At 43.1% G+C, this 16,091-nt stretch overlaps 1 protein-coding gene across 1 annotated transcript; it reads left to right on the forward strand.

Moving 5' to 3' along the window:
* The first annotated feature begins 836 nt into the window (after positions 1 to 836).
* LOC142450765 (protein FAM25A-like) lies at positions 837 to 1,114 on the forward strand. The gene has a single exon (XM_075552722.1). It carries the CDS (start codon positions 845 to 847, stop codon positions 1,112 to 1,114), a length of 270 nt encoding a protein of 89 aa, XP_075408837.1. The 5' UTR covers positions 837 to 844.
* The last annotated feature ends 14,977 nt before the right edge of the window (positions 1,115 to 16,091 follow it).

Below are 16,091 nucleotides of genomic sequence, written 5' to 3' on the forward strand. Positions count from 1 at the left end.
TATGGACTTGATGAAGACACTCCAAAGGACCATGCACTGGTAGAAAAACAACAACGTCTGTCTTGGAAGAAGCACAGCTCAGATGCCCAGGAATATTGGACATATCCTCAGGAGGGACCAGTCCCGGGAAAGGGACATCTTGCTTGGTAGAGACTCGGGGAGATGGAATGGCACAATGGCTGCAGTGATGGCTTCAGACACAAAAGCCCTTGTGAGCATGGCACGGGCTCGCGCTGTGGACACAGCGTCCCTGTGAGCAGGAGCTGGCTCTACGACTCCTGACGACACCAGCCAAATGTCTTCACGAGCACAGTGAGAAATAGGAAACAAGTGCCACACGTCAACGACAGAGCTAGGAAAGATCTAGGAAAAGATACCATTTTGTGAGAATATACCATTTATTTAGACACAAAACATAGAGCCCACAATTACATCTAACAGAAGATTGGCAGGATTTTTTATGAAGAAAACTATAACATTTTATTGAGATGAATAAGAGGGATGTTGGCAACAAAATGATACAGGTGAGGAGGACTCTGGGAGGAGGAGAGTTAATGACAACACTGCAAAGGCAAATACTGCTAGATACACGCCCTGCAGTAACACAGATCTATAAGCAGATGTGTGGGTAGGCAAGTGGGCTGAGCAATTGTGAGAGGGAGGGTGGGAGTATATCGTGTGTGTGTGTGTATACACATACGTGGGTGTGCACCTTTACTGCAACTAGATACATGGATGTGCTGGAGCATGCCAGGGATGGGGGATATGAGAGGAAAACTTAGTGAAACTTCTGGGATATAAAAAATCACCTCGATTCGGCATAACTTCCTCCTGCTGCTTCACTATGCTGGGAGGCCTGGGGAAGCTGGCTGGCGAGGGCATGGCCCACCGCACGGAGAAGGCCACGGAGGAAGTTGTTCATGCCATGGAGGATGTGGTGAAGGAAGTGGCAGGACATGCCAAGGAGACTGGAGAGAAAGCGATTGCCTATGCCTTAAAGAAAGCCCAGGACACAGGGGACAGAGGGGCGAAGGACGCCACCGAGACGGTGACCAGCACCGTCTCAAATGCTATCACACACACTGTGGAGGGGCTGGGCAAATTGGGACAGTGAGCACACCTGCCCCTGCCATTACACTTCCTGAATTGCAATAAAAGCCACAACATATGTAAAAAAAAAAATCACCTCTAGAGAATGAAGCTGGGCCTGGGAAATTGGGAGCACAGTTTCAGGGGACACCAAGGTCAATGGGCAAATGTCCACCAAGTCTATATTCTACCTTGGTGAGGAAAGACTGCTGTCTTAACAGCTCATGAGCAGCCATCTAAGACTGGTCTCTACCAATCTGGAAGAAAGAAGAGTGATAAAAAATCAAAATATACATGGAAACTATTAGGCCGATGGGCTAACGGACCATGCAAACATCAGTCTCCACGACCCTGAGACCAGAAGCAGTAGATGGTGTCCAGCTACCACTACAAACTGCTCTAAGGAATCACATTGGAATTCCCTGGATAGAGTGGGAGAAAGTTACAGAACAAAACTCAAAGTCATGCAAGAAAGCCACTGCCTTGGACCAGTAGAGAATGGTGGAACCTCAGAGAATAGTGTTCTTTGTCACTTTTCAGGTCTGGAACTGAACCCACTCCTGTGACTCAATTTTCAGCCAAATCATAGCTCTATAAAGGAAATAATAACATTCTTGATATGGGTACATCTTAGGCCATTTGGGATCAAGCGGGCAGCATTTACTCAAGGACAGAGTCTAGAGGGGTTAAAAAAGAAGAAGGAATGGAGATAGGAAATACACGGAAGAGGTGGGATGGATAAAGTTACATTGAGGGAATGTAAAATTGGCCTTCTCTGTAAACCTTCACCCATTTCACTCACACACACACACACACACACACACACACACACACACGGCTTAAAAAAATTGCACTGAATGTCTTAAAAAGGAAAATTATATCATGGTCACCAAAAAAATGTAAGCTCAAATACTGTTCAGATTAAGTATATATGGGTTACAATTGCAATTCAGCCCAACCCAACTCAACAGATATGAGTACCGTCCTAGAATGGAGTTACCCTTATTTGAAGTGATGCCGAACCTTTTCAGGAGCCTAGTAAATGAACACTACCTCTGGTTAAAAAAAATCCCTATAAAATTTATTATTAAAAAGTTGTGTTCTTAAAGATATATATTACAGATAGAAAATTGATCTTACTTCCAAGGCATTCTATTGACCAAGGACATAGACTCTTCATCTGAATATTAGGAGGTCAAAAATGCGACCGTTGGCAAAGGAATTGCTGTCTCTGTTGCAGGATGGTGTCTTTCATCCATCACTTGGAGGAGCAGTCTAAAGCACTTGCCCTGTTCCTAATATGGATATAGACTCTAGACTTCCAGATCTAGAAGAGAATGTTTTAGCAAGTGCTCCCTGCCACACATGAGAGCATCCAAAGCACACGACGGTATCTGAATGACTATCCCTCACCCAAAGGCCACCTGTTAAACTGTAACAAGCATGCCACCTGCTCTTTTAGAGGCCAATAAGTGATCTTTGAACAGGGTTGGAGTTAAAAAGTAAACTGTATGCTTCACGTGTCTGCATTGTTATACTGAAAATACTTACAACTGGCTTGATAGAAGAATGCAGTCAATGTTTGTTTCTAAGATTGGCTCAGTGTTTCAATTTTCAAGGAAGAACACAGTGATTATGAAAATGTTTCTAATTTGATTTTTGAAGAAAGTCTTAAAACGAATACTGTAATCAACCAATCTTTCTGTCCTATAGTTACCTTTCCTTCTACTTCTGGGAGTTTTGGGTATTTTACAACTAAAAATAGGGTCAGTTCAAAATGCAAGATTATTGAAACCCTTTGAAAAGTATTAAATGACTGTTTTGGGTTTCTAGGGGGTTTTTTTGCCTTAAAAACACAAGAAGACAGATAAAGACAAAATCCTCAGTCAACAAGCTGTCCCCACCTCCCTCATATGCATGGCAGCATGGTTTGGAAGATGGAAACATCTCACACTAGTGACGTGATTGGTGTTTCCTTTTCAACTTATTCTTCTGTATTTCTGACTCACCTCTCACCATGCTTTTCCCCTTACACATCCTCTTCATTGTTAGTAAGAGAATGACACGAACTAAAACCATGCATGGAAATCTGCTTCCTACAACAGACTTGAAAATTATCATTGAGTTCTTTATTGGCTTGCCTTGTTCACTGGCTGCTAAAACTCAATAGAGTCTGAAATGAGTAAAAACCGGTCATGACCTAGATGACCTGAGCAGTACTCACTCTCATCTTGATCTAGTCGACATTTATAGAACACGCCATTCGACAACAGTAGAAACACACGTGCCTCTTGAACTCACGTGAAGTGCTCACCATAAAACATGGCTTACCGAATTTAGAAGAGAAGGAATAATACCAAATATGTGAGTAGATTACAGTAGAATTAAACTAGAAATCAATTTAATAAAGATAACTAGAAAATCTCAGATTTCTGGAAATAAGAAATAAAATATTTCTAAATAAATCCTGGGTGAAAGATGCCACAAGATATATGAGGCCCACTGCCCTTCTGCTACCTTGATACTAAACCTATAAATATATGCATAGATCTATTTCCCCGTCATATATAAATATATTTGCATACATACATTCCTTTATGTAGACCTCTATAAATGCTCTTTGCCTCTCAGCTCTTTTTAAAAAATCATTTTATTGGGGCTCATACAACTCTTATCACAATCCATACAATCCATACCTACATCAATTGTGTAAAGCACACTTATACATTTGTTGCCCTCATCATTCTCAAATTTCGCTTTCTGCCTCCCAGCTCTTTCCTCTATTTCCCTTAACTTTCCTCCTGCCCCACTATAATGCTCAGTTCCCACCAGGGTTTCAGCAATTCCTCTTAGTCACATTACCATTGATTATGCCCTACCAGGCCCCCCACACCCTCCCACACTTGTTGTTCCCTTGTTCTGGGTTTGTTAACCCCACTACCTTTTCCCCCACCTCCCCCTCTCCTGTGTCCCCATTGTTTTCTCCTCCAGATTGTCCGTCCAGCCTATCTTATTTAGACAAACCTGCGGAGATAATAATATACATAAAAACAAGACAGAGCAAAACCAAGCAATGATATACAACAACAAAAAAAACCAATGACAAAAAACAAAACACAACACAAGAAAGAAAAGCTTGTAGTTAGCTCAAGGATTGTTTGTTGGCCTTTAGGAGTGTTTTCCAGCCCAGTCTGTTGGGGTACCATGCCCTGGCCCCGAAGTTCAGCATTCCCTGGGGACCTCGCCGCTCCATTCCCTTGCTGTTCTGTTGCACCCTCTTAGTGTTTTGCCTCGGTGTGGCGGGATCAGATTAGGTGCTATTCCCACACTGTGTCTCCGTTGTTGTCCCCTGTAAGGTCAGTGAGGGGTGTCATGTCTCATAGTGGGGTCGGCCACTCAAGTACTCCCTCAATGCAAGAATACTTTCTTCTATTAAATTGGCATTCTTTGATGCTCACCTTCCCTGCACAACCACTGAAGATAAAGTGGGTGAATAAGTAAATGTGGTGAAGAAAGCTGATGGTGCCCGGCTTTCAAAAGTTAAAACATATGGGGTCTTAAAAGCTTGAAGGTAAATAAGTGTCCATCTAGCTCAGAAACAACAAAGTCCACATAGAAGAAGCACACCAGCCTGTGTGATCATGAGTTGCCAAAGGGATCAGTTATCAGGCATCACTGAAGACAAATGGGTACATAAGCAAATGTGGCAAAGAAAGCTGATGGTACTCAGCTATCAAAAAATAGAGCATCTGGGGTCAGGTATCAGGCATCATCAGAACAAAAAAATCTTACCATAGTGAATGAGGGGTGGGTGGGTGCATAGAGGAAACACAAAGCCCATTTGTAGACCCCTGGATATCCCCTTACAGAAGGGTCTTGGGGAGGAGATGAACCAGTCAGGGTACGATGTAGCAACGATGAAAAATACAACTTTCCTCTAGTTCCTAAATGCTTCCCCCCCCCCCACTATCATGATCCCAATTCTACCTTGCAAGTCTAGCTAGATCAGAGGATGTACACTGGTATAGATAGGAGCTGGAAGCACAGGGAATCCAGGGAAGATGATCTCTTCATGACCAGTGGTGTGAGTGGCGATACTGGGACAGCAGAGGGAAGGTGAGTTGGAAAGGAGGAACCGATTACAAGGATCTGCATATGGCCTCCTTCCTGGGGGACTGACAATGGACAAGTGGGTGATGGGAGACATTTGACAGTATAAGATATGACAAAATAATAATTTATAAATTATCAATGGTTCATGAGGGAGAGGGGAGCGAGGAGGGAGGGGGTAATGAGGAGCTGATGCCAGGGGCTTAAGTGGAAAGCAAATATTCTTAGAATGATGAGGGCAATGAATGTATAAATGTGCTTTACACAATTGATGTATGTCTGGATTGTTATAAGAGTTGTATGAGCCCCTAATAAAATGATTTTAAAAATTAAATAAAATTTTAAAACGATATATATGAGGGGGTCCCCCTCTACCGGCCCCCCCAAAAATATGGATTTCCCCCCCAAGCTATGTATTTAATTTTTTTACAAAACAGCCTATCACCTTCAAAGCACTTAATGCATTTGTCAAATCTGCGATTCCATTATTGGAAACATTTTTCAAATTCATCTGTTTGGATAGCTGACAGCATGTCCCTTGTTTTTTTCTTCACCTCTTCTGTGTCATCAAATTGCTTCAAGTTCCTCTTCATTTGAGGAAACAAAAAGAAGTTGCATGGAGCAAGGTCAGTTGAGTCAGGTGTGGGGGCAAAAGAGGCATGCTGTTTTGTCCCAAATCTGGCGCACTGAGGTGGCTGCATGGGCAGGTGCTTTGTCATGGTGACAAAACCAGTGCCCCATCTGCCACAAAGCAGGTCTTTTTTTTTTTTTTGTCCCACACTGTTACTCAATGTGGTAGTTGCATAATCTGGTGTCAATTCAAGGATTGAGAGTGAAGAGGTGGAGTCTAGCCTGTCAATCATTGTATTGCTAATGAGGCCTCTGTGTGGGCATGGCATTCTCCTGAGAATTCTGGGAAATCCTGTATTTCCTTCTTGGAGGTGGGAGACATTTCTCTCTCTCTCTGCTGACTTCCTGGGAGACATCTCTGAGGAGAAGGCACATGGGCCTACTGTGATGCAGCCCTGGAAACTGGAGGAGCCACATGGAGACCCCTGCCAGCTCTGAGATGCTGCTACCCACTGACTTTGCACCCACTGGTCTGTGATCTTCCTGCATTTAGCATCATTGCATGTGTTTCGTGAATCTGAAGAGGACTTTATAGATTGGTATCAGATATGTGGGCTAAAATTAGACTTATGGGCTTGGACTGGACTGAGTTGGGATGCTTTTTTAATGTACAATTACCTTTTATATAAAACTCTCTGTTAAACACTTACGAGTTTCTATGGATTTGTTTCTCCAGTCTACCCAGACTACCACACTCAATCTGTTCAGAACCTCTAACTAGAAAGCTTTATTAACAGTCTGATTCGCTACCAGTTGATATTTTCATCCATTCGGAAAGTTGGCAGATGTCCAGATTGAGGTTTGTCATCAATTGACACTTCACCTTTTTTGAAAGGAGAAAACCATTCATGTACACTTGAATTTCCCCCTAGCACTGTCCTTGTAAGATGTGTTCAATATCACGCAGTTTCTGCAACATTTTCCCCAAGCAGGAAACAAAACTTCACAGGCACATGCTGTTCTCTTAAATCAGTCATCACAAAAAATGAGGCTGGAGCCAATCTGCTTTTGAAAAAAAAAATCACTGTGACTAGAGAGAACCTTCCCAGGCGACACAACTGGGTGCACTAACTCAGAGTGAGTTGCTAGATGCTCGCCTAGCGGGGAAAAATGCATACTAGTATGAAAGCTCAGCTCCACCCAGCGCAATTCCGTTTTTTGGGAGAATACCCTGGTGTGTCTGTGTGTGTTTAATTTAATGAAAATGAAAATGCCATTTATCAAAATGTGTAGAAAGCGGAGAAAGTTTCATTTAGTGGTAAATTTATACTCCAAATATATATATATCTCAGAAAAGAAGAAAGCTCTAAAATCAGCAACCCAAACTTCCATCTTAGGGAACCAGTAAAAGAGACGAGATAAAAGTTGGCAGCATGCCTAGAAAAATGATCAATTGTGCATATGGCTCAGCCATGGAAATGTAAATAAAATACCACTTTACGTGCTGGATTGAGAATTTTCTATTTTGAAAGTTAAACTATCCGATGCTGGCATAGAGAAGGTATAATACACATGGTAGTAGTCGTGGTTGTATAAATTGTTACACCCTTCTGGAAAGAAATTTGGCAACATAGCTTTATACACATCTTTTCATTTGAATTGGTATTTCCATTTTAATGATTCTAAGGGAATGATTCTAGGTTTAGAGAACTTTAAGTAAAAAGATAGTTGTAAAAATATTATTCATGGTAGCAAAACTCTGAAAATGTCCCCAGAGTTCAAATATGGGTGGCCTTCCCTAAACAAGGTATACCTCTACTCAGTGGGATAGTATAAGGCTCCAAAATTGATAATCTGGAAGAGTTTATTAGGATAGTGATGATATATGAAAAGATTATGGAAGAGCAACTGTATGACTAGAAATAAGGTCAGAAAGATGTACCACAAGGGAAACCTAGCTTCTGTGCATGGTGGGTTCACCCTTCGCTTACTGCTTTCTACAATGGGCAGAGTAACTTTGACCGTGAACTTTGGAGTCTGGGGCCTTGGGTTCTCATCTAAGCTCTACTACTTACTGGTAGTGGGAGTCTCAGTTCTTAGTTTTAAAGTGAGGATAATCACCGGAAGTCTTTCCCTAGGACTACTGAGAGATTGATGGCGATAACGAAGGCAGAATGTTTAGCTCAGGCGCTGTCACACACTGAAAGTCCTCTACAAATGCTATCGTTATTAATTATAATAGGAAAAAAGGATTCTTTAAAAAAAATAAGTACATTAGAACAGGTTCACCCATATTTGAAAATTTTTCCCCTGTTCAAGCCCTTCCTGGGGTTATGAATGTCTGACTTCAGACGGTTTTACTTGCCCACTCATGCTAGGAAAATTTGCTCTCACTTTGAAATGATTGAACCAACCACTGCTCTAGCAAATTATTCATCACAGCCTCTTTCTCTCGCTACACACACAGCTTGAAAATCACTTAACGGGTTCAAGGCTGTTCTTGCACTAGCGTAAGACGAAATAAGAACCATGCGCACCTGTTTCAACTTATCGAAAATAGAAACAGAACTCGCTGCCCAGGACTCGAAGTTACTCCTTTGTGTGATTTGCATCTTCCAGGTACTTATTTACTGATTGCAGGATATTTTTAGTCTTTCAAGGGGAAATTAACTTTTCTTTGGTATACCGAAACACCAAGGTACATACTAATAAGCCGTAAGTGTATTCGACCCTCTGTGTACTTTAAAGTGCTGACCACGCCAGGCAGATTGGAACAAGAGGTCAGAGCCACCAGCTTTTGCTCCGTATTCCCTCCAGTCTGCAGGTTTGGAGCACTCCCCATCAAAGTAAGACAAGGAGTAATCTGTGTCTCCTGCTTTTCCCTGAAGACCGCTGGAGCCCAGAAAACACAGGCCTTGTTGTTTCAGACCCCAAATGCTTGTGGGTCATGAGGAGTCTGAGAACTCTCCTGTGGCATCAAGATCCACTTAATACAAGAAACTCCATTTTACAAATGGCAATATACCTCTTTATGTCTTCATCACCAAAGGTACATAGTTCTGTCCAGAACAGAAGCATACTGAATTGTAACAAGGAAAAATAAATCATTTTACTGGGGGCTCTTACAGCTCTTATAACAATCCGTACATCAATTGTTATCAAGCACATTTGCACATACTCTGTGATCATCATTTTCAAAACATTTTCTTTCTACTTGAGCCCTTGGTATCAGCTCCTCTTTTTTCCTCTCGCCCCCACCCTCACACCCTCATGAACCCTTGATAAATTATAAATTATATTATTTTCATATCTCACACCATCTGCTGTCGCTCTTCACCCACGTTTCTGTTGTTCGTCCTCCTGAAGGGGGGGGGTTATACCTAGATCATTTCGATAGGCTCCCCATTTCTCCCCCCCCACTTTTTCTCCCGACCCTCATGATATTGCTACTCCCATTATTGTTCCTGAGGGGTTTATCTGTCCTGGATTCCAAGTGTCAAGAGCTCTTATCTGTACCAGTGTCCATGCTCCAGTCTAGCCAGACTTTTAAGGTAGGACTGGGGTCATGATAGTGGGGGGTGGGGCAGGGGCTATGTGTAGAGAGGAAGCATTAAAGAACTAAAGGAAGGTTGTGTGTGTGTGTGTTTATGTCATTTTAAAAAGACAATTCCATCTTTTTCTGTTTGCAGTGAAACTCATATTCAAGACACCATTTCCAAAAGATGGAAGAAAGAAGAATTGGAAGATCATGTCATTGTGGTGGTTGTGACGGTGTCCATGGAGTTGGCTCTGACTCATGGTCACCCCGTGTGCAGTAGAACAAAGCACGGCCTGTTCCCGCGCCAACCACCGCTTGTTATGCTTGAGCCCCGTGAGTCAGTCCTGGTCTCAGTCCATCCTGTTGAGGGGCTTCCTGGAGGAGGAAAGAATCTCCCCCCTTAGAGAGTGATTGCACCCATAAGCACATGATGACACTTCACCAGAGCCATAAAAATAAAAAAATTGGGCCTGAACTTTTACTTTAAGGTTTTAATTCCTCATATTTCGTAGGGAATATTTCCATGAGTAGACAACATTTCTAAGTCGAGGTCTGAGGTAGAACATTTGGTGCCTTGTTTTAAATTGCGCAGAAACATAAATGAATGTTTATTGTGTCTTCTGTTCACTCTTCTGGCAGCAGGTTATGTTTTCCACCTGAGCACTTACATAATCATCTCTGGTCAGGCTTGTCTACATCCACCACCACACCCACCCAGACCGCCCACAGGTTACGACCCAGTCTTAGAGCACATCCTCCATGTCTCTCTTGCTTCCTAAGCCCACCCTGTTCCCCATCTGCTCATCGGGTTTGCAGACCACTCCCCACACACCATTTTATTGTACTCTGCTTTTAAGTTGTTGGATCTTGAAACATAAAAAACTAACTATAATAATTACATGGTAGAACTGGAAGGATAGAAGCCAAAGAAACCATTATTTCTAACATTTTTATATATTCTGTGTATTTTTTCACATGCATGTTTCTCACAATTATAATTAAATCGTGCGTAGACTTTTGCTTACTTCCTTCCCCCTACTGAAAAAAACACACACCAAAAAAGCCCTGTAATTGAGGATAATGAAGAAAGGCAGGGGGTGGGGCAAAAGGAACATCAAGAGGCAGTTAACCCAATTGGATGAGGAGAAAAATAAAAGGTTTTATAGCAGTAATGGTCAGAACTGAATTTCCACACACTGGCCAGAGTTATCCAGACAGGGAAGAGGACACAAAGGCAGAAGCGAGCAGCATGGAGCAGCATCCTTCATGTCAGAGAGGGTGGGGAGTGAACTCAGTGGATGTTGGAGAGCCCCTGGCAAAGGTCTGCATATGGAACTAGTAGTACATCCTGGAAGGTGTGGACAGCAAATCAAGCAGCATGAATTTCAAGTGCTCACAGATGCTCAAGCCAAATGCACTGGTGACATTGCTACCTTATGACGACACACAAAGCGACTGGTCTACTTGATCATTGTCCGTTTCTTTCTAATCGAATCCTAATTTTGCCAGGGGCAAAATTTGGCCTAATTTTAAATATTCAATTCTCTTGATTTCTTTATGGTCTCTAGAAATGAGGTAGCCCAGTTGTGAGCAAGTAGGCGAGGCTATGGAAAAGCTTTCCCCACCCCCATCCCCACACCCTGCCCCGAGAGCTGGCACATGTATTTTTCCTGCCTCGGATGTGAGCACAACTTCTGAAGGTGGAATCTTCATCTTGCAAGCATGAAACTAAAACCACACAAGTCTCTGATTGTTTCCTGGAGCAGCTTCACTTGTACTAGATTGTCTACCTCTTGACTTCTCGACACGCCAGGAGAAGCCGTCTCAACGTGGTCCAGTTACTGAGTTAGGTTTCTTCTATTCATGCAACTGAATGCAACCCAGTCCAGGAGAACATCCCTACTTCTTAGAGATTCACAATGAACTTGGCACATTGAAGATTATGAGAAATCCTGCTGACCTTTATTTGACTTAATATTAAAGTTCGTTGATGACACTCATTTTCCTCAGAGTCCTTACTATATCACACTAAGCGCAAGTACTCTATACAAGGTAAGAAGAACATATGTGCCAACTGTCAGGGGAGAAGTAGGTTTCCCAGCATTGTACAGGAGTTTGGAAAATACTTCTCTTGTACGTCGATCCAACTGTCCTGCTGATGTAGTGGTGAAGCATTGAGCTGCTGCCTCGAGTCGCCGGTGCCATCCCACCAGCCACCTGCAAGAGAAAGATGCAGTGGCTTGTTTCTGTAAAGATGAACACTTGCAGAAACCCTGAGGGACAGCTCTGTTGTCTTACAGGGTTGCTATGAGCCAGAGTCTACTCAGTGGCAGTGGCTGTACACTGATGGAGTTAACGGACAGTTGTGACAGTCCCCAGAATAGGGAATACAGCAAGAAGAACATGTGAGGGCAGAAAGATGATGCATGTAGCTTTGAACATAATGAATCTAAGGCGTCCGAAGAGGAGCAGAACATTCCTTAGAAGCGAAGATGGCAAGACTTTGCCTCATGTGCTTTCCGTGACGTCATTGGAAGGGATCAGTTCCCGGAGGAGGACATCATGCATGCCAATGTCGAGGGTCAGAGGGAAAAAGGGAAGACCTTCAGTGGGACGGACTGACACAGTGACTACAAAAATGGGCTCAAACATAGCAAGAATGGCGCAGGACCAGCCTTCCCTCTACCGAGCATGGGACAGCTGTGAATTGGAACCTGCACCCTGGCGCCTGGCAGCACACAGGGAGGCCGTCCATGGACAGTTGAATAGAAGGCCCTGAACTCAGGAGTGAGCACATTTCAGAGTGAGCAAGGTGGTTAAACACATGGCTTTGGCGGTTCAACTGTGACTGTTTGGGGAGAAAACAGCATGCAAGTGTTTTGACCATGGAGGAAAGTGGTCATCAACTTCCAGAGCCAGGAGCACCCTGGTGGCGCAGTGGCTATGCACTGGCTAACTAAAAGGTAATGGTCAACTAAAAGTTTTGTAGTGTGAAACCACCAGCTGCTGCGCTGAGAAAAGACCTGGCAAATGTTCCAGCTCAAGAAACCCCCTGCAGCTGTTCCCGCTGTCCTATCAGGGGGCTTATGAGTTGGAATCAACAGCTCCCAATAGTTATACAACTTTCCCATGATGCACCACTTTTCTAGAAAGAAGAAATGGAAAAAATACCCCAAAGTCACACACACTGGATCTTAAATCTTGAATTGGCTATATTTATTTAGCTGTGTGGCCTTGGCACAGTTATTCAACTTCTCTGAGCTTCACTTTCCTCATCAGGTGGCTAACTGGTTAACAAGACCTCACCTTAAAGAGTTAGATGAGGCCTGTGAAATCTTCAACTTTGACCCTGGTAAAGTTTAGCTGCTCCAGAACCAAAAAACCCAGACTCACTGCCATTGACTCCATAGTGCAGCGGTGGTCACGACCCCTTTGGGGGTCAAACAATCCCTTCACAGGGGCCACCTATTTCATGACAGTAGCAAAATGAAAGTTATGAAGTAGCAACGAAAATCATTTCATGGTTGGGGGGGGTTGTCCCCACAACATGAGGAACTGTATGAAAGGGTCACAGCATTAGGAAGGTTAGTAGAGCTGTCCCTGTGGGTTTCTGAGGCTGTCAGTCTTTACAGGAGCAGAAAGTCTCGTCTTTCTCCCATGGAGCAGCTGGTGGGTTTGAACTGCTGAACTGGTAGGTAGATTAAGCCAGTGTTTATAACCCACTAGACTAGCAGCACTCCCTTGCAGCAGGTCATTTAATGATAATTCCCTTTTCCTTCCAGAGAGAAGAGATTTGTCTTCTCATACTTGTATTTCCTGTGCAGGATGATGACCAATATGACAAACATTCGTTCAAATAACTTAAGATTTCACAGATTGAAGTGAGACAGTGGACAGTGTAAAATATGTAAATAAAAATAATTTATAAATTCCCAAAGGTTCATGTGCGTGGGAGGGTGGGGAAGGGAGGGTGTGTTACTCTAGGTACTTTAGAGAAACAAATCCACAGAAACTCATGTATAAGAGTTTATATAAAGGGTAAGTGCACATCAAGAAAACATCCCAACCCAGTGCTGCCCAAGCCCACAAGTCCAACATTAACCCATATGTCCAACACCAATCCACAAAGTCCTCCTCCATCTCACAAAACACACACTATGATGCCGACTGCAGGAGAAAAGCCGAATCAGTGAACGTGTAAGCATCTCAGCGCTGGCAGGGGTGTCCACACTGGTGCTCTAGCACCCAGGGCTGCATCGGGGTAGGTCCATGTGACTTCTCCCCAGGGATCTGTTGCAGGAATTAAGCCTTGCCAGCTGAAACAGGGAACTGCTAAGGCAGCTGCACCCTTGTCTGACCATCAGAGAGCAAGAGACCGGAGAACTAGAAAAGCGAGGCTCACTGAGTCATTTATCCCTCCACCTTTCAATTAACCCCACATGTGTTTATCAGCCTGGTTGGCACAATAAACTAACTACCTCAGGGGCGGGGGGGTGAAAGAGGAGCTGATACCAAGTGCTCAAGTAGAAAGAAAATGTTTTGGAAATGACGATGGCAACAGTACGTACAAAAGTGCTTGACACAATTGTATGAATTGTTATAAGAACTGTTAAGAGTCCCCAATAAAATGATTTATTAAAATAAATAAAAGGTTTCACAGATTTAAGCAGAATTTAAAACTATGCTGAGGCAACTCTTCAGCTTCTCCCTATTGAATTGATAAACTCTGAAGATGTAGTTCCAGGGAGGTTAAAAGGGATTCCACATGTGTGACCCAAACCAAACCAAAGTCACTGCCAATCAGGTTGATGCCAACTCTGAGGCGTCTCTGCTAGGGCAGACAGCTCCATCTTTCTCCCACGGAGCGGCTGGTGACCTTGAACCACTAACCTTGAGTTTAGCAGCCCCATGCCTGACCCATACCACAACCGGGGCTCCTTATGTTTATGACAGATCTCTCTCTTAGGCTATTTTATATATTTAACAAGACTCTCAATATGCTTCCGATGTGGCTTATACTTTTCTAAGCACTTTATATTGATTACCCCATTGACTATATATAACAACCATGTACGCTGTTGTTGTTAGGTGCCCTTGACTCCTAGCAACCGAAGGAAACCCTTCTCAGTCCGGCACTGTTCTCACAACAACTGTGTTTGAGCTCAATGTTGCAACCAGTGTGTCAATCCATCTAGTCAAGGGCCTTCCTCTTTTCTGCTGCGCCTCCCCCAAGCCTGGGGTCCTTCCGCAGGGCCTGTCTCCTGACAGCCTGTCCAACACACATGAGACCAAGGCTCACCATCCATGCCTCTGAGGAGCTTTCTGGCTGTATGTTATATTGCAGTCTATATAAGTTAGGCACTGTTATTTTTCCCATATGAGAGACAGCAAACCTGAGACCCAGAGAGGTGGACCACTTCCCTGGTCACAATGCTAGTAAGTACCGAGCCAAGATTCAAACCTGGGTAGTCAGACTCCCCAGGCCCAGACTCTTAACCACGTCCCACTATATCAAAGAAACTGTCCCATATTAATAAAAGAAACTGTCCCATATTGCTTCCTGTTCTTTCCCATGCAAGAGGACTTTAGTAATTATTTCTAAATCGATTTCTCTACATTTGAAAACAGGTCATTTGTCTCGACACATCTTCAATCACTGTCTGAAATAGAAAGTACAGAAAGTTCTAGCTCAGAACCACTTAACAGGTAACATGTTTAAAATACATGCCGATCTAGAGTTGTCAAGAGCCAATATCTCTGTAATAATAACAGAACTGTCCTTGTTTGTTTGGACTGCCATAAAATTAATTCAAACATGAGAGAGCATGCGTATTTCTCTCTCTTTCTCCTTTTTTTTTTTTTCCTGCAGGAAAAGTACTGGTTACCTTCCTGGAGTAGCGCATGTGTTTCCAAAGGTTCTCACTCCCTTCCTAGGAATGAGCAGCTTTGGCCAGGAAGCACATGAAATCAGCAACAGTGCCAGTGGCAGGAGGCTTCAATGAAAGTTCAAGGAAATTCCCAAAATGCTATTTTCAAAGGACAGTTGAAGTACCTGGAACAGGGAGAAAACTAAATATGAGATTATTTCAAAAGAAGCTCTTCTCCATTTCATCTTCTCCCAATCGTTCTCCAGTTTAAAGAGCTAGAAGACTGCAATCAGGTGTTCATAGAAAACTTTTAAGACAAGCAGGGCTTTTTGGTTTTTTTGGGGGGGTCTTTTTTGGTTTTATTTTTACTTTTATTTTCCCCCTGGATTTGCATTCTCCTCTTAAAAAAATCATTTTATTAGGGACACATAAAACTCTTATCACAATCCATACATACATCAATTGTATAAAGTACATTTGTACATTCATTTTCCTCATCATTCTCAAAGCTTTGCTCTCCATGTAAGCCCCTGGCATCAGCTCCGCATTTTTTCCTCTCCCTTCCCGCTCCCTCTTCCTTCCTGAGTCCTTGATAATTTATAAATTATTATTTTGTCATATCTTACACTGACCAACCTCTCCCTTAACCACTTTTCTGTTGTCCATCCCCCAGGGAGGAGGTTATATGTAGATCCTTGTAATTGGTTCTCCATCTCGACCCCACCCTCCCTCCACACTCCCAGTATCACTACTCACACCACTGGTCCTGAAGGGATTATCTGTCCTGGATTCCCTGTGTTTCCATTTCTTTTCTGTACAGTGTACATCCTCTGGTCTAGCCAGATTTGTAAGGTAGAATTGGGATCATGATAGTGGGTGGGGAGGAAGCATTTAGGAACTAGAGGAAAGTTGTATGT

The sequence above is a fragment of the Tenrec ecaudatus genome, chromosome 6, assembly GCF_050624435.1.
Source record: "Tenrec ecaudatus isolate mTenEca1 chromosome 6, mTenEca1.hap1, whole genome shotgun sequence".
NCBI lineage: Eukaryota > Metazoa > Chordata > Mammalia > Afrosoricida > Tenrecidae > Tenrec > Tenrec ecaudatus.

Bases quoted from the DNA above. Each gene is read 5' to 3' on its own strand.
- LOC142450765 (XM_075552722.1), top strand. From the start codon at position 845: ATGCTGGGAGGCCTGGGGAAGCTGGCTGGCGAGGGCATGGCCCACCGC.